We start from the raw sequence: 19,069 nt of genomic DNA, 5'->3' as shown, positions 1-19,069 counted from the left end.
CTCTGCAGCACTGCAAAACTTCAGAGCAGTAGTACTTGTGCATGTTGGCTGTATGTGCCAGTTAAAAGCAGCTGTTTCTCATAAGTTCATGTGACAGAGCAAGGTCAGAGACCACAGATGGGTCATGACATTACTGACATCATAATGTGTCATAGCACTGCATAGAGTGGAATCTCATTAGCTATTAAAAGCTCTTACCATTCATGCCATTTGCATTTGATTCTAATGCAGTATCCAGAGGGTTAAAAAATGATGACAATACTAATAATATGTATGTAAATGGTTGTTTTTAACCTGAAATTCAATCTCCTAAATGGACCCAAAGGACACCGGATCTCATGGTGGCAGTTTTCCAAATGTTATAACCCTTGTTTTAGGTTTCAGGGTATCTTTCTAGGTGCGTGTGGAAATTATGTGCCCTCAACATAGTTTGGCATCTTCTTGCATTTGGTGCAGCCGGGTCAGGAGATATACTTAGCAAGACAGCTCCTCACAGTTCAACACTTGAGCTCCTCGGAGAAATCCAAGAGGGTCCCTGAACATGGCCGGACCACACAAGCTATTAAATCCAAGCCTGACCTTACATGGAGGCGATGAGAGCCCTGGATCCAGAAAGAGGAGCTGATGGGTGGGCTGGGTGTGAAAGTGCAAGCCTGAAATGGTTCAGGGTCCCACAGTGAAAGTGCTGGGGGTTTCTGTGTTGCCTCGGTCAAAAATGAAATGGCCAGGCCCAATATATTTGTTAGTAGGAATGGCTGGGATGATTGAAAGGGATAGTTTACTTTTTAAAACGAAATATTTTGTGGAAGATCTCATTAAAATGTGTCAGGTTTTACAAAGGGCCCTAAAAATATTAATAAGAATTTACTCACTAATAGTACTAAAACACAGAATACTTTGTTATATTATTGCAAATATTTAAAATGTTTATAATCAGTGAAATCATGAGCTAATCATAAATTGAGATAAGGCATAATTGAGGCAAAAAGTTTGAAAAGCCATAATTATGAAAGTCGAAATTATATAATACTTAAGTCATAATGATTTGATTAAAAAGTCTAAATTTTTAGAAAATGTGTAATAGACATACTAAAAGTTTAAATTATTAGATAAAAAGTCTGTTATCAAATTCAAGGTCAATTCAGACAAACTTTCAAAGTTTGAGATACAAAGTTGAAATTATGAGAGAAGCCAAGTATGACGAAAAGTTTAAATTATGAGATGTAAAGGCGTAACTATGAGTCAAAATTTGAATAATAACTAATCATAATGATAAGATTAAAAAGTAGATTTTTTTTAGATAAATGTCATAGTAGTCCCATACTGTAAAGATGAAATTCTGAAATAATAACCTCTATTATCAAATTCAAAGTCAATTTAGACATTAACATGCAGAATTTGAGATACACAATTGAAATTATGAGGGAAGCCATAAATATGACAAAAAATTTAAATTATAAGACGGAAAATTCCTAATTATGACAAACAGCGAAATTCTCGAATACTGAGTCATAATGATGAGATTGAAAAGCTGCAATTTTGAGGTAAAAATCAAAGTAGTCCCAAAAAGTCGAAATGATGAATTATAATTATGAAATTATGACAAAAATTCAAAAGTAAATTTGGACATAAAATCGAAATTATGAGACAAGTCATCTTTATGACAAAAGTTTTAAGTTATGACATGAAAGTTCATTTATAATAAGTTACAGAATCAAACGTTAAATATAAATAAATAAACAAATAAAAAGATTAAATTAAATTTCATGATTTACCATCTGATAACATTACAGTACCATGGAAGCAAAGTACTTTTTTAAAGAATCCTATTTGCCTATTAATAACCCGCTGTCTCAGTCATTAATGTTTTATACCCATAATTAGAGTTCTTTCATTAATATTTACAAAAGTCTAATAAGTTAAGAAAAAATATCTTATGTACCATTTAATTACCATGCTTTATTGGTAATTGTGCATGATACTGTGGTATTACCATGGTATTCTCAGGGGAACACGTCAATAAAATGGGACGTGAATATGGTACTGGAATCATTTAGTGGCATTCCATTAAAAAAGTGCCATGCTTTTTATCATATGATACTATTACTGTATAGTGGTACTACTTCAGTATAAGTTATTATAATAATAATTATAATAATATAAATAATTTGTTAATACAGTCATTTAAAATAAATCAATTTATGCCTTTTAAGATCTTTCATCAAAATTAACCACATATTGCAGACAAAAATGCTATATTAAATGTTTTATGTATCATTCACCCAAAAATAAATTAAAACTTTTTTTCCAGCAAGAATGTTTTTTTATGATCAAAAGTTAAAGTCATTTACGTTTCCATTTATAATGTTGTTGTTGTTTTTTTCATCAAAGAATCCTGAAAAAATGTACCAGTTTCCAAAAACTGTTTTCAAGAAATGTTTCTTGAGCAGCGAATCAGTATATTAGACTGGTTTCTGAAGGATCATGTGACACTGAAGACTGGAGGAATGATGCTGAAAATTCAGCTTTGATCACAGGAATAAATTATATTTGAAAATATATTAAAACAGAAAAATAATATTTCACAGATTACTGTATATTTAATCAAATAAATCCAGCCTTTATAAGCAAAAGAGACTTCTTTCCAAAAATCCCAAGTGTTAGTGTACATGGTAATATAGTTATCAGCTGTTCAATACTGCTGTAACTCTGAGCAAAGACACAAAGGCATATACATATGTATACACTAATCTTTAATGCCATGCCATTCAACACTGGAGCAATGTACAATGTGCAAAACAGTCCAGGAAAAATATTTTTATTGGAACGGGAGGTTCACAGGATAGAAAGATGTTTACCGGAGAATTTTTAAGACATATTGGAGAATAAACAATACATCTTAAGCCTCGGACTCAAACATCTTCTTTCTGCCGTCCATACCAGCCTTATCCTCAATGTTCTTACGCCAGTCGCCGACTTGTTCTGCAGACTGTGGAAACATAAAAACATCAGACTTGAGCACAGGAGGATCCAGACCAAACACATCCCACTGGGAGAGGGTTTCCTATTAAACACGGCCAATCAAAGACAAGAAACCCACCTCCTCTTTGACCTCCTTCTTGACTTGTTTGAGGTTGGCTCTCAGGTCCATGGAGACCTTGTGTTTGGAGCCCAGCAGAGCCTGGAGCATAGCGTCAGCAGACATGCGCACTTTCTTCAGCGCAGGTTTCTTGAACTTGCCCTGCAGGTCGACCACCTTGATCTTCAGATCCTCGATCTATACACACATTAAACACAAGTCCAAATGAAGCTCGTATGAGAAACATATAAATGGATGAATCACTGGACAAACTGAAGTTGGACGATTTTTACCTCCTTGTTTGACTTGGCAACCTTTGCCTCCAAGTCATATCTCTCCTCATCAATGTTGTCGATCTGTTGGTGAAGCTTCTTGCACAGCTCCTGGAAGGCCCACACAACATTATATATATCAGATATCCATCCATCTATTACATTAGTATACAAATGTGTAGTTATATTCAGGGTTATTATATTTAACTTAAACTAAATCTAAAATTGAATCCAACGTTAACTTATTACAGCTATTTTAACATTTAATATTTCTAGTTAAACTTCATTTAATAAATTGAATAAACTAAAACTGAAATAAATATTGAGAAAACTACAAATGGCAAAAGCACAACACAAAAGTTCACAATATTAAAATAATTTAAGGGATTCAAAATATTAATTCAAATCTATAATAGTATCTCAATCATTCTAAAATCCAAAGAGTAAAGCTATATAAAACATTTATATAAGTACATAGTTGTTACACACACACACACACACACACACACACACACACACATATATATAATGCATTTATATTTATTAAATGTATATTGATATGTGGTAATTTAACTATATATGAGTATATGTACGCTTGTGTGTGTGTGTGTGTGTGTGGGTGGGTGGGTGTGTGTGTGTGTGTGTGTGTGTGTGTGTGTGTGTGTGTGCGTGAATGTGTGTGTGCTTAAACATACTCATATAATACATACCACAATATATACAAAACTACTACAAAAAAAGTTCAAATTAAAACAATAGTCTTGATATGATAATCAATACCATAATTATTATTAATAATAATACTAATACTGCATTGGCACCTGCAGCTCTTGCGTGGATCCAGGCAGATCGAGAGCAGGGCAGTGTTCACTCATGTGAGCCTCCTTACTAACAACAAGCTGCTTGGCTTCAGCGTCCATTAGACCGAAGGCAATGGAGAGCAGCAGGCTCTGAAGACACAGACCGACAAACAATTGAATCATTTCAGTAATCTCAGTAAACAATACAGACTTCTGTTTCTTTTTAAACATAGTCATTTTAGCCAGATTTTACCTTTAAAATCTGCGATTTATGAAATTCCGGTAAAAACATGTCTTACCTTCAGATGATGCCTACGGCTGGAGGTCATCTTTTTTCTGTTCATGAAACAAGTTCACCATGAGACACACTGTGCATGTGCTGGATTACTCAATAAAGAACAAATCAAGAATACTTACTCTGACATCTTGGCGGTTTAGTGTGTTCTCACGCTGGATCGGATAGAAATCAGTTATTAGATGGCAGCTGAGCTAATCAGCTAATCCAGGACAAGCACTTTAAGAAATACATTCAATCAGGGACACACGAGTCTAAGTTTAGTCCAACACCCTTGAGACGACCTCATGGTAAGTTCATTTGACACACCACACCAGAGATCAGCTGCTGTGTTCGATTCAAATTCAATTAAAGATTATTATTTATAACAGTTACACTATAAAAGACAAGTATTTGCATATTTAAGTTCAAATTTAATACTGAAATTGAAAACATAGCAATTAAATTGTATACTTTATCTGCTAATTCATAACTCGGTTTAAAATCACACTTATTAAAATATTCTAATTGCTCATGAATATAAAAAAACAAAAAAAAAAACAATGTGTCTAGACACATATTAGACGCTGATGATATTAAACAACTGTTTGTACAGATCTAGAGAGAGTTCTGGATGCACGCTCACCTATGAGAGAAGAAGAGGGCAGTACACTTGGAAGAAGAACTGGAAAGACTGGTGAGCCCCAGAGAGAAAAAAGTTCAATAGGATATATATGTTGTGGTCTGATGGCTCAGCAGATCCTGGGAGTCCTGTTTATGGAAGTGGATTCCTCCTCAGACCAATAGGCCTCCGAGCTCCTGAAATATCCCCAGCCCATGCTCGGAAAGCCTCGTAAATATCCCTTCCTTCAAGACGCATGTGTGTGGGTGTGTGCTGTAAATGGAAGCAATGCTTAACACACCAAGATACAAAAATCATTAACCGCTTAAACAAAACAGAGGGATTTAAGCCAAAATAATAAGAGATATTTCAGCAAAACAATGTTAAGTTACTTACCATACAGCAAAAGAGGATATATCCATAAATATGATCTGAAATGCCATCCACATTTCTTCTGGATGTCGTGCACAAAAAAAAAAGAAAAAGAAAAAAAGAAAACAACAAAAAAACACAGACAAAAACAAACAAACCACAAAACAAAACACCAAAAGAAATCAAAACCAAAAAAAAACACACAAAACAAAATACAAAACCAAAAAAAAAACACAAAACTAAATACAAAACCAAAAAAAAACACACAAAACAAAATACAAAACCAAAACAAAAAAAACACAAAACTAAATACAAAACCCCAAAAAAACACACAAAACAAAATACAAAACCAAAAAAAAACCACAAAACTAAATACAAAACCAAAAAAAAACACACAAAACAAAATACAAAACCAAAAAAAACAAACACAAAACTAAATACAAAACCCCAAAAAAACACACAAAACAAAATACAAAACCAAAAAAAACCCACAAAACTAAATACAAAACAAAAACAAAAAACACAAAACTAAATACAAAACCAAAAAAAAACACACAAAACAAAATACAAAACCAAAAAAAACAAACACAAAACTAAATACAAAACCCCAAAAAAACACACAAAACAAAATACAAAACCAAAAAAAACCCACAAAACTAAATACAAAACAAAAACAAAAAACACAAAACTAAATACAAAACCAAAAAAAAAAAACACAAAACAAAATACAAAACCAAAAAAAAAAACACAAAACAAAATAAAAATGAAGTAAAATGTAATAATTAAAAATCTAATTAAATTAAAGGAAGACAGATGCCATGAAGTTGAGAAAGACAGAAGACACGACTGCTGTAATAGCAGCACTACAGTATTTATAGTCATAACAAGCCACTAGTCATAGACTGGAAAAGAATGAAAGGACCAAACAAACGTGAAAAAGCATTTAACTCAGAAGCATTCGTTTAATAGTAGTGGCACTGCGATGATACACATGAGTTAATTCCCTTTCAGGATGACCATACTGCGTGAAACAAATGCTCATTTGAGGCGCTGAGAACAGAAAAGATGAAATGACAAAAAGATAAATGACCGCACAGCTCTGACAAGTTCCTATGATAATTAAAGAAAGAAACGTCCGGGAATTTAGGCCTCGCCCTCGAACATCTTCTTCCTGCCGTCCATACCGGCCTTGTCTTCAACGTTCTTACGCCAGTCGCCGACATCTGAAACCTGGATTATGAGAGAGGGATGGAGTGTGAAGGAATGATATACATGTTCACATATGCATATACAGCATATTATTTTCTATCAGGGTTTCATGAAGGTAAATTTAAGAGACTGTAAAGCAAAGAAAATTTAAGTAAGAAATTAAATGGAACGGAGTACATCAATAGGGTCTGAAAATAAAAATACAACTTTCGACAGATCTTCATTTTATTTCAATTACACACAGAGAGAGAGAGAGAAATAAAATAAAAATAGCTCATGTCTTGAATAGCTCTGCTTCTAAACTCTACAATATGGAGATAACTTTAACGAATCTTCTCTTCAGACAGTAAAACAAGTGCTTCTTTCACAGTATTTTTGCCTTGTTTTCCAACGCAAATGTATAATGATTCTTAAATCAAGATATCTTTACTAGAGAAGCAAAATCACAGTAGATAATTAGCCTTGTTTTGTGAGAAACTCATGATTAAAACAAGAACAATTTATCTGCCAGCAAATTCTCAAAAATCAACTTGATTCAAAGGCAAAATAAGATCTCATTCCCCATTTCAGACGCTTGTTCTTGTTTTAAGCATCAATTCAATGTTCAATCTTATGTTCATGTATCTTGATTAACGGATGTAAAGCATCACTCGCACGAAAACACATTATAAACCACTAATTATCCATATCTTTAAAATACGTTTATTGAAGGAGTAAACCATGAGATGGTTTTCATTTTGTATCCATTCAGACTTCACAAGCCATAACTATTCATATCTGTTCTGTTCTCTTCACAGGAATAAAGGCCCAATATCATATTTCACCCACCTCCTCTTTGACCTCCTTCTTGACTTGTTTGAGGTTGGATCTCAGATCCAGAGACACCTTGTGTTTGGAGCCCAGCAGAGCTTGAAGCATCTGATCGGCAGACAGACGCACTTTCTTCAGCGCAGGTTTCTTGAACTTGCCCTGCAGGTCGACCACCTTGATCTTCAGATCCTCGATCTATACACACATTAAACACAAGTCAAACTGGAGCTCAGAGAACCCAGTATACACACCCATCAGAAACACTGTCACCATCATAAGAAGATATATTTGAGTCTCAGACGTTACCTCTTTGTTGGCCTTCCCCACTTTAGACTCCAAGTCATACCTCTCCTCATCAACCTTGTCAATTTGCTGGTGAAGTTTCTTGCACAGCTCCTAAATGGAGGTGTTTAAATATTCAGATTCAGTTTTTGAACCATCTTTTGCAACATATTGTTTCAAAGAAGTGCAATACAACTTCGATCAGCCCTAGGTGTACATACGTCATTGCAAAACATCTGGTTATGCACCAATAATATATATATGATGTGTTATTATGCATATATAATATGATTATTACTGTTTTTGTAAGGAAAATATTTAAAATAATAGAAAAAACATCCATCTTCCTGGTGAAATTGTATACAAATAAATATCTAGGTGATGTAGATGTGCTAAGGACTTCTGAACTGATGGTGGATGAGGAAACAGACCTGCAGTTCCTGTGTAGATCCGGGCATAGACAGAGGAGGGCAGTTCTCTGACATGTAGTTCTCCTTGTCCACTTTAATCTGAGCGGCTTCTTTCTCCAGAAGACCCTTCGCAATGCTGAGCACCAAACTCTGGGGACAAATACATTTGGACTGTGAATCTCATAAAACACCATTACATTGTTGCTTACAGCAATAAACGTATACTGTCAAATACAGAGGCAGTCAGCGAAAAAAGCACTTATAAAGACCCCATGTAGCCACTAAGCTTATGTCACAGTCAGTAAGCTAGATGCAGATGGTATTAAACACAGGGAATTTGATTGGACAAAGTCATATATTTTTTTGCTCTGTATTTGTAGAAGAGTTAACAGTATTATACAGTATTATAATCAGTATTATACAGTCCACAAAATCAAATACTGATTACAGCGGGTCCTTAATACATATTATATTATATTATATTATATTATATTATATTATATTATATTATATTATATTATATTATATTATATTATATTATATTATATTATATTATATCACTTATAATCAGTATTATAGTCAAAATTGGATTACATCAGGTCCTTTATATTATATTATATTATATTATATTATATTATATTATATTATATTATATTATATTATATTATATTATATCACTTATCATCAGTATTATAGTCAAAATCGGATTACATCAGGTCCTATATATTATATTATATTATATTATATTATATTATATTATATTATATTATATTATATTATATTATATTATATTATATTATATTATATTATATTATATTATATTATATTATATTATATTATATTATATTAAAGTCCACAAAGTCAAATCCTGATTACATCGGGTCCTTAATACATTATATTATATGATATTATATGATATTATATTATATTATATTATATTACTAATAATCAGTATTATAGTCAAAATTGGATTACATCAGGTCCTTTATATTATATTATATTATATTATATTATATTATATTATATTATATTATATTATATTATATTATATTATAAAGTTATATTATAATAATCAGTATTATTAAGTCCACAAAGTCAAATACTGATTACATCGGTTCCTTAATACATTATTATATTATATTATATTATATTATATTATATTATATTATATTATATTATATTATATTATATTATATTATATTATATTATATTATATTATATTATATTACTAATAATCAGTATTATAGTCAAATACTGATTACAGCGGGTCCTTAATACATATTATATTATATTATATTATATTATATTATATTATATTATATTATATTATATTATATCACTTATAATCAGTATTATAGTCAAAATTGGATTACATCAGGTCCTTTATATTATATTATATTATATTATATTATATTATATTATATTATATTATATTATATTATATTATATTATATCACTTATCATCAGTATTATAGTCAAAATCGGATTACATCAGGTCCTTTATATTATATTATATTATATTATATTATATTATATTATATTATATTATATTATATTATATTATATTATATTATATTATATTATATTATATTATATTATATTATATTATATTATAAAGTTATATTATAATAATCAGTATTATAAAGTCCACAAAGTCAAATACTGATTACATCGGTTCCTTAATACATTATTATATTATATTATATTATATTATATTATATTATATTATATTATATTATATCACTTATAATCAGTATTATAGTCAAAATTGGATTACATCAGGTCCTTTATATTATATTATATTATATTATATTATATTATATGATATGATATTATATTATATTATATTATATTATATTATATTATATTATATTATATCACTTATCATCAGTATTATAGTCAAAATTGGATTACATCAGGTCCTTTATATTATATTATATTATATTATATTATATTATATCACTTATAATCAGTATTATAGTCAAAATTGGATTACATCAGGTCCTTTATATTATATTATATTATATTATATTATATTATATTATATTATATTATATTATATTATATTATATTATAAAGTTATATTATAATAATCAGTATTATAAAGTCCACAAAGTCAAATACTGATTACATCGGTTCCTTAATACATTATTATATTATATTATATTATATTATATTATATTATATTATATTATATTATATTATATTATATTATATTATATTATATTATATTATATTATATTATATTATAAAGTTATATTATAATAATCAGTATTATAAAGTCCACAAAGTCAAATACTGATTACATCGGTTCCTTAATACATTATTATATTATATTATATTATATTATATTATATTATATTATATTATATTATATTATATTATATTATATTATATTATATTATATTATATTATATTATATTATATTATATTATAAAGTTATATTATAATAATCAGTATTATAAAGTCCACAAAGTCAAATACTGATTACATCGGTTCCTTAATACATTATTATATTATATTATATTATATTATATTATATTATATTATATTATATCACTTATAATCAGTATTATAGTCAAAATTGGATTACATCAGGTCCTTTATATTATATTATATTATATTATATGATATTATATTATATTATATTATATTATATTATATTATATTATATTATATCACTTATCATCAGTATTATAGTCAAAATTGGATTACATCAGGTCCTTTATATTATATTATATTATATTATATTATATCACTTATAATCAGTATTATAGTCAAAATTGGATTACATCAGGTCCTTTATATTATATTATATTATATTATATTATATTATATTATATTATATTATAAAGTTATATTATAATAATCAGTATTATAAAGTCCACAAAGTCAAATACTGATTACATCGGTTCCTTAATACATTATTATATTATATTATATTATATTATATTATATTATATTATATTATATTATATTATATTATATTATATTATATTATATTATATTATATTATATTATATGTGCATTATTTCCTCTACCTTGAGATTGAGCCGGCGGCTCGATGTCATCTTTTTTCTGTCATGAGGAAATGAAGGAATTACAATTTAGCAAGGCAAGAACAGAATCCCATTTGTTTGATATCAAATGTAATTAACTGATATGTTCATATACTCACTCAGACATCTTGTCCACCTGTTTTCTTCACCCCTGTAGAGAGCAAAACACAGCAGATATCTCAAGTCAAGAAACCACTTTGATACATTGACTTGTCGATGGTATATCATCTGGAATCATCTGGGATCATATAGAGGTGGCTATATTTTCTGCATTCATAATTTGAAACCCTGTCTGCAGACAGCGGCATGAATCACACAGATCAGATTTTGCTGTATCCAGAATTCTTAAATAAATATAACAGCTTCTTCCAAGGCAGTTTAAGACATATCTAGCTTTTTTATGAATACTGGGTGTTTTCACATATGCATTAATGCTAGAATCAGAATGCATTAGAAATACAATTCTGTCACCACCTGATTGGCATTTTAACAAAGATATCATGCATTTAAAATGTCACTTTTGTGCCAAGCTCATTTCTGCAGCTCAACATGCACTGCAAGTTATTCACCTGCCATATATCAGAATTCAGCAGCAAGAAAATAAAATAAAGGTTTTAATAATTAGAGCATAAAATCACTCTTTTAGTTTAAAAACTAATGTTAAAATCTTTTTTATCATAAAATGTGTAGTTATTGTATAGTTTTGTATAGCCTTAAACTCCATAAGAATCCATAAACATTCCATAGTGTATAATACCCCAAAAAGTCGAGCAACAAAAAACGAGGGACAAAATGTAATCAACTCTAAAAAGGCAGACGTTCTCCTCACCTATATGAGAAAGTTAGGCAGCCGTGCAGACCTGAAACAGGAACGTCAGGAGGAAGCAGAGAACTAGCAGAAGAGCTGCGCTCAAGAACCGTATATAAGGCTGGCATCATCATCCGACTTCCCTCTTTATGGTAAGGCACTAAACGCAGTTTGTTTGCCAGGCTCTTGAAATATCCACTTCTTATGTCTGCCAATCAGGCAGCTTAAAATAGACGATTGAGAAAGACCAAATTTCCAGATGTCGGTAAGATTAAACTACGATGAAGAAATGGGTCGAGGCGGATGTTGGATGTGATCTGATATGGGCCGCCAGGAATCCTTCCTCTGCCAGATGAATTGATTAACATCAATTGCACACTTGCGTTTGTGTTTCTTACATTTGCCGTTTTTTTTTTTTTTTTTTTCTTTTTTTTGTGATTATAACTAAGATAGACCTTTAGAGATTTTTTTGGAACAAAAAAATTGTGATTGAGCTGAACTTTTGCTTCGTAATGATCAAGTTTTTTTATATGTTTAATTCATAGAAACCACTTATTTATTGTGTTTCAAAGAGGTGCCCCCCCCCTGCTTCACATTAATTTGATCCTGCATAGTCAGCAGTGCTGACTAATAAGCATAAGATCATTTACAAATACTTACACAGTTGTTAAGCTGGTAGTGAACTATTTTCAGACACTCCTCAGAGTGCATCCTTGTGCTGCCAACAGGATATTACATATATTATGCAATGTGTTATGTTCTTATTTTGGTCAAATTGCAAGTGTGGATGACAATAGCATCTTCGGCGGACTCTACAGCCTATATATCGGTCTAGCTTTATGTACACTGCTGGTTAAATATTTGTAATACGTTAAGTAAAAACCGTAATATTGTGAATTTTTTTCTATTTGAAATTATTGTAGAATGTAATTTATTCCTGTGATCAAACCCGGATTTTCATCCTCATTACTCCAGTCTTCAGTGTCACATGATCCTTCAGAAATCATTCATATGTGATGCTCAATAAACAATTGTTATTATTTTAGTAGGATCTGCAGTTGTTTTAGCTCAACATAAGCAACCCGTTTGACTTCTATAATGTGACGTATTTCCCTTTGAAATTGAATATTTAATGAGAAAACAAAAAACAGAATGGGGCTTTATTTATTTCCTTCCAAACCTGAATTTATCAAGAAAAGTAGGTGATACATTAATAAATCAAACAAAGAAAAATGTTACATTCCAAGACTGATGCGAACCTGAATCCAAGTTTGCTAAAACAATGGCTGAATTGTAAGCTATTTGTTGACATTACCAAATTATGTCACAGATTTAGAGAAACTAATTTGAGGTTGAATTTTCTTGACCAATTAACATTGGCTCTAAATACATTTCAAATCAGATGCAAATGGCAGTAGACTCAATAAACTTACCATCAGCTTCAAGGCATCTTACAGAACCTCGGATTTAAGAGAAGAGGAAACATGGTTTCTTCAGACTATTTCCACTGATGAAATCATCTTCCTCTCCTCATTTGGTGTCCATCATCAGTTCTGTAAAAGTAATGAAGATGGATTTAAGACAGCACTCAACTATTTCAACGGAACAGTGCATTCGGAAAGTATTCACAGCGCTTCACTTTTTCCCAATTTTTTTGTTACAGCCTTAAAATTCACATTTTAGGGGATAAATATTACGTTATTGGGGTTGCCTAAACCCGCAAACATGATTCTTTCATATTGTCATTATGGGGCATTATTTGTAGAATTTTTAGGGAAATAATTAATTCAATCTATTTTGAAATAAGGCTGTAACAACAAAATATGGAAAAAGTCCGGCAATACTTTCCGGATGCACTATATATAAGAAACTGTGTTCTCTGAGAAAAAAAAAAAAAGATTCTATTTCCAGTTCTGAAGAAACTGTAGTTTTGTGTTTATTCACAGGAGATGAAGACTCCAGTCACACGAGTAGCTGTTTATTGCACTAGTGGCAGCTCGCCCCCTCATGGTGGCTGCCATGTTGAGATCACATGACCACACTAATACTACTTCATTCCCATTTACAGACACTTTTGGTTGCAGTATAAATTAATAAAAAATAACCAAAAAACTTGACTGTGACTATAGGATTAACTCAATGCAGGCATCAGTGACTGCAAACTTATGCTCAAGCCTGCATCCACATCAACATATAGCAATATAAAATGCAATACCACTGTCCAATCAATAAGTGAAAAGAAAAAGAAATACATACCAAAGAATTTCATACCAAATTAATATTAATATATACTTTTTAAATAATCCTTTACAAATGAATTAGACTGAGGATACTCTATTTCTCTAAAACAGTTTTTTTTTTAGCTGTGTAAAACATATTTAGACTTAAAGTGATATTCTTTTCCACGTCAAAAGTTAAGAATATGCCATGCCCCCCCAAAACACCTCGTTTAAACACTCCCCCTCATGTTTATGTCACTGTTTGGGAAGATTTGCATAACACCGCCCAAATATTCACACAAAGAAATAAGGGGTAACTTTATTGTTGCTGCCACCGCAGCCGCCATGTTGTGAAGACGCTGTGTGTTTCGTTGTGAAAGCGAAAATACTTTGTTTGGCCTTCCAAAAGAGGACATGACTAGAAATCAGTGGTTAAGTTGTATTTACAACTCAGTTCCAGAACAGTTCAACCCAAATATTCAGATGTGTGCAGGCAGCACAATTTATGGAGGACTGTTTTTTGATCCTGGGAGAGAAGACTACAATGCCGTTGTTCTTACTCACAGTCTGTGATTACGTTTTCATATCTAAAGAATTTGCCACTGATGATTCAAACGTGCGTTTTGAGCGGTGTAGAGTAGCGTTTATTGTTTGTCGTTTCTCCGGTCAAAAATGCAGACAAGGTTTTATGTTTACGCTGCGCGATACGCAAAGCAATGCGTAAAAACACAGTATAAGTCATTATAATCAGTAATTATGTCCCCAATGGATGCAACAAATGCCTCTTTTGTAATGGGTTTTATTGGTCTTGTCTCATCGCGCCGGTGTTCTGAAGATTTGTGCTACCTGTCTAATTTTGCTGCCTCCCATTAAAAATGATGTTAGCATAATTCGTAAGCAAAATCTTTTATTAACATGTACACCTACTCCAACCCTAAGCCTACACTTACGGTAGAATAAATACAGTGTTGGTAGCATAATCTGATAGGTAGCATTATTTGTTAGAACAGCGGGACACACAGCAACAAAGTATGACAAGGGACTAATATTTACATTACATGCTTGAGGTATTCGGCCAATCACAAAGCACTGAATAACTGGCCAATCAGAGCACACCTCGCTTTTCAGACGATGGGCCTTGTAAAAATCAACGTGTTTCAGAAAGGCAAGGCACAGAGGAGAAACAACAATGTACAGTATGTGGGAAATAAGGTTTGTGTTTTTTTCTTTTTTTTACCTTAAACCGCATAAACACATTTTCATTACACCAAATACACAAAATAATGTTCTTTTTAGCAGCATCATATGACCCCTTTAACAACGACCAACTACTGTCATGCATGTTTCACTCACAGTTCATCACACAGTGGCTATGATTGGAACAGCACACTTAACAACTATGTGTACCTGTCTTTGATTAAAACCATACGTTTCACTCAGGTAATAGGCTCCATTGACATACTGTACGTAAACTGTGGTATGTGACAACAAAAATACTCAAATTAAACAATCAGTATCATTGCCTACTGCATACTGTATGGAGTTGAAAAAGAAAAAGCGACCAGTATTCTGCTTCCATCAATTTCAGCAATGTATTATGCATTAAATATATATATATATATATATATATATAAGGTTGGAGGAAGCGGATGCAGTTTTACCTGCAGCTTTTACTATGACCAATAGATATCGCTAGAGACTTACCCAACTCTCCATCCATCTCTTCTTCATCTCTAGTCCCTGAGGAGAAGCATCAAACCGGAGGTTAAAAACACAGACCATGCTCCAAGCGCAAGGTGAGTGATTAAGTCATATTTCAACCGACAGATGCTTCCAAGGCAGGTTACCAAACACTTCTCCAGTTATTCGACACACACGAGCCCCGCCTTCAACCGACGCAGACTGCCAAGCGATCTGATTGGTTATTACACGCGGTCAGACTCAATACACATCTCTAATGATATTAAACTTGTTTAACCAATAGTTCTGATAATACATAAACCAGTAAAGAGTTCTGATAATACACACACACACACACACACAGACACACACGCACACACACATATATATATATATATATAATTTTGAATACACATTTTTCCATTGCATAAATACATTTGAAAAATTAATTTGCAAAAGCCTCTAAGAGAAGTTTGAAATTTTCTTCTAACATTTGTATTTTTATCAGGCTCCTATGTGCAGGCTCAGTAATTTCACATTAATGGAAATGAGTAGGTTCATTTCATTGCAATAAAAGTGAAATAACTGAATTGAACATAAAAATAGGAGCCTGAGAAAAATGTTCATTTTAGTAAAAAATGTCAGACGGCACTTAAAGTCTTATTTTGCATCTGAACTCTTCATTTATAAATTTTTAGGGCATAATAAATTTATTTTCATGACAGATTTGATTCACACATAATGACAGTAAAATTACCACATTTACTATTTCTTTCTTTCTTTTAGAAACAGTTTTGGTGAAATTTGGCATGGGACGTTAAACAATGTATACTTTTCATACTATGATGTAGCCTATAAATCAGTGCTACCTGTATATCTACTTCAGACTCTTGAATTGTTTGTCTTGGATTTGTTTCGACCCCATGACTTGTTAGCAATGCTGCCATTTGAAACTGATAGTGACATAATCATGGCAAGTACAGCTTTGACTACAGCTTTTTGTTTCTTATGTATTTTTGATATTAACATTAAGTAAAATACTATGGAAACTAAACTACATAAACCTTAAAAATGACAAAACTAGAGCATTTGTATATATGCAATATGTATATATGATTAAAAAAAAAAGAAAATGGCATTATGCAGTCTAGTCATCATATCAGTGTCAGTTTCATAATTAAGATGTTAACAGAGATACAGTATACAGGCTACGTAAATGCCCAGTTTAGTCATACATGCCTTAGGATCCTGGACAAATGCATCTTTTTTACTTTGCAAGTAATAGTGCATCCAAACAATCAGTTGTCACAGCACATATGTTATCCCTCTTTATTTTGTTAGAAAATTTATGCTTGCATACATAAATTTTGAGCAAATGCAAACCAAGTGAAATCATATCCCAAATAAGCTCCTCACAGTGGGTTTCAGTTTCTAAGTGTCAAATCGTCACTTCATAAGTCATCGAGAAGCATGCGAGCCGTACTGAAGAGGACCACGTTTATTCTATAAAGTGTAAAGATTCATAATTCATAACTATTAAAAACCATATTATATATCAGACTTAAAGTAACTGTCACAATGACATGTTAAGTAATTCCATTAAGCTTCACAATTTAAGATCACTTCAAATCAAAACACACATTTCCATGACATTTACAGTTGCAATAATAAAGGACTTTTTATTATTGCAAAATTAGTACATCGTCACAGGCCCAACTACTACTACTGCAAACAGTTCGACAGTTTATAAATAAAGTTGCTTAGATTACATGTAAATGTTGCTATTCTCAACAGTGTTAAATAGATTAATAGTGGAATTACAGGTTTAATCCGGAAAGCAGGTGTTCGCAGTTAGATCCAGTAAAGAAAGAGTGCGTTAAATCCTTCAGATCCGAGGTAAGATTGAGGGGAGTCAACCGAGGGGTGCTCACCACCCATAGAAGAGGCGGCCAGCAGGATTCACATGCTGTTGACAGGCAATGAGTGTTTTTAATGTGCATTCTTTGATGGCTCAGCAAAACTTCAGATATCTCTTTAAGGAACACTGCTGTGTTGCTAAGACCAGTGGATCAGAGCACACATCTGAAATTCACACCACAGATACTTTCCATGTTCCCTTCTTAAAAATAACTCAACCTTTAAAGATGTCTTTCTTATTTTTTGCTTATTTATTTAATTGGTGTTTTTAAGAGACATCTGCTAGTTGCGGTGCCTACCAAAAGTTATCAAACCAAAAAGAGAGACATATACAGGTTAAGATGAAGAAATACACCAGCAAATATAGGGAGATGTTGTGAGTCATGACTTTACTCACCCAATGATCCATCAAGACATATACAGGACGTCCTTCTGCAAGAATTATAAGATATTCTAATCATATTTTAACCTCATGCTAAATATTAAACTTATAAAGACAAAAAATTTGGAATCTTACCTTGAAGATAAAATGAGCAGTACTTAATTTAGATTTGAAGTTACAAAGAATTATAAAAATTGTGTGTAATGTCAAAATGAAAAAAAAGCCCTGCACCTGGCATGCAGAAAAAAAAATAGTAGGCTAAATCCTGTGCACTATTTATTATGTTTTTCCCTCGATTTATAAACTGTGCGCATGATTTACAAATTAATTCCATTGATTTGCTATATCGTGCACACGATTTATAAATTGAGAGAACGAATTAGAAAATTATGCATGCGATTTAGCAAATCGAGGAAACATAATAGAAATCGTATGCATGGTTTTGAACATCGAGGGAACAAATTAGTAAATTGTGCGCACAATTTATTTATCATTGCATGTCATGCATGTGGCTCCGTAAAAATGGGATATTCAATGTGAAAAAATGTAGGGTGGGTCTGTGAAATATAAAAAGTTGTGGGTTGAGGGACTAAAAAATAAAACGTCAACCAAAAAGAAAAGTCATTTCAACATCGACAAATTGATCGCAATAAGACCAAGAATGTCTATTAACAATCTATTGATTTTAATCCCTTGTTCACTTTAAGCAATTTAAATAAATAAATAAATAAAAATACAACAAGGAAAAGGTTACAATTATAGTTAAAAAGATTCTAAAATAAAGAAAATGTTTAAAATAGCAGAAAGCAACAGTTATTACAGTTGGGTTATTTATTTAGAAAAAAAACATAATTTTGACATTATGACAAAACAG

The 19,069-nt window shown here is 31.4% G+C and overlaps 2 protein-coding genes across 3 annotated transcripts; both read right to left on the bottom strand.

Moving 5' to 3' along the window:
- Positions 1-2,736: 2,736 nt before the first annotated feature.
- Positions 2,737-5,194, bottom strand: LOC132125180 (troponin I, fast skeletal muscle-like). 2 transcript variants are annotated; one of them, XM_059536449.1, is made up of 7 exons: positions 5,072-5,194; positions 4,569-4,601; positions 4,451-4,487; positions 4,173-4,301; positions 3,373-3,462; positions 3,101-3,277; positions 2,737-2,989 (listed from the first exon to the last, which is right to left on the bottom strand). In XM_059536449.1, the coding sequence occupies exons 2-7, from the start codon at positions 4,574-4,576 to the stop codon at positions 2,900-2,902; spliced, it is 531 nt and encodes a 176-aa protein (XP_059392432.1). In that variant the 5' UTR covers positions 4,577-4,601; positions 5,072-5,194; the 3' UTR covers positions 2,737-2,899. The 2 variants fall into 2 exon arrangements, with proteins under 2 accessions (XP_059392432.1, XP_059392433.1); XM_059536450.1 differs by lacking the exons at positions 4,569-4,601; positions 5,072-5,194 and having other exon boundaries at positions 4,451-4,495.
- A 1,167-nt stretch (positions 5,195-6,361) lies between these two features.
- Positions 6,362-12,128, bottom strand: LOC132125233 (troponin I, fast skeletal muscle-like). Its single transcript, XM_059536529.1, has 7 exons — positions 12,019-12,128; positions 11,309-11,340; positions 11,172-11,208; positions 8,152-8,280; positions 7,745-7,834; positions 7,457-7,633; positions 6,362-6,649 (listed from the first exon to the last, which is right to left on the bottom strand). Exons 2-7 carry the CDS (start codon positions 11,314-11,316, stop codon positions 6,563-6,565), a joined length of 528 nt encoding a protein of 175 aa, XP_059392512.1. The 5' UTR covers positions 11,317-11,340; positions 12,019-12,128; the 3' UTR covers positions 6,362-6,562.
- Positions 12,129-19,069: the final 6,941 nt, after the last annotated feature.

The sequence above is a fragment of the Carassius carassius genome, chromosome 43, assembly GCF_963082965.1.
Source record: "Carassius carassius chromosome 43, fCarCar2.1, whole genome shotgun sequence".
NCBI classification, from domain to species: domain Eukaryota; kingdom Metazoa; phylum Chordata; class Actinopteri; order Cypriniformes; family Cyprinidae; genus Carassius; species Carassius carassius.
This window is presented reverse-complemented; position numbering and strand designations above follow the sequence as displayed.

Excerpts from the sequence above, each read along its gene's own strand:
- LOC132125233 (XM_059536529.1), bottom strand. Across the intron at positions 7,835-8,151 it reads GATCTACACAGGAACTGCAG|GAGCTGTGCAAGAAACTTCA; the intron begins GTCTGTTTCCTC and ends ACCTCCATTTAG. Across the intron at positions 7,634-7,744 it reads TGGGGAAGGCCAACAAAGAG|ATCGAGGATCTGAAGATCAA; the intron begins GTAACGTCTGAG and ends ATGTGTGTATAG.
- LOC132125180 (XM_059536449.1), bottom strand. Across the intron at positions 3,278-3,372 it reads TTGCCAAGTCAAACAAGGAG|ATCGAGGATCTGAAGATCAA; the intron begins GTAAAAATCGTC and ends ATGTGTGTATAG. Across the intron at positions 2,990-3,100 it reads AGAAGGAGGTCAAAGAGGAG|TCTGCAGAACAAGTCGGCGA; the intron begins GTGGGTTTCTTG and ends ATGTTTCCACAG.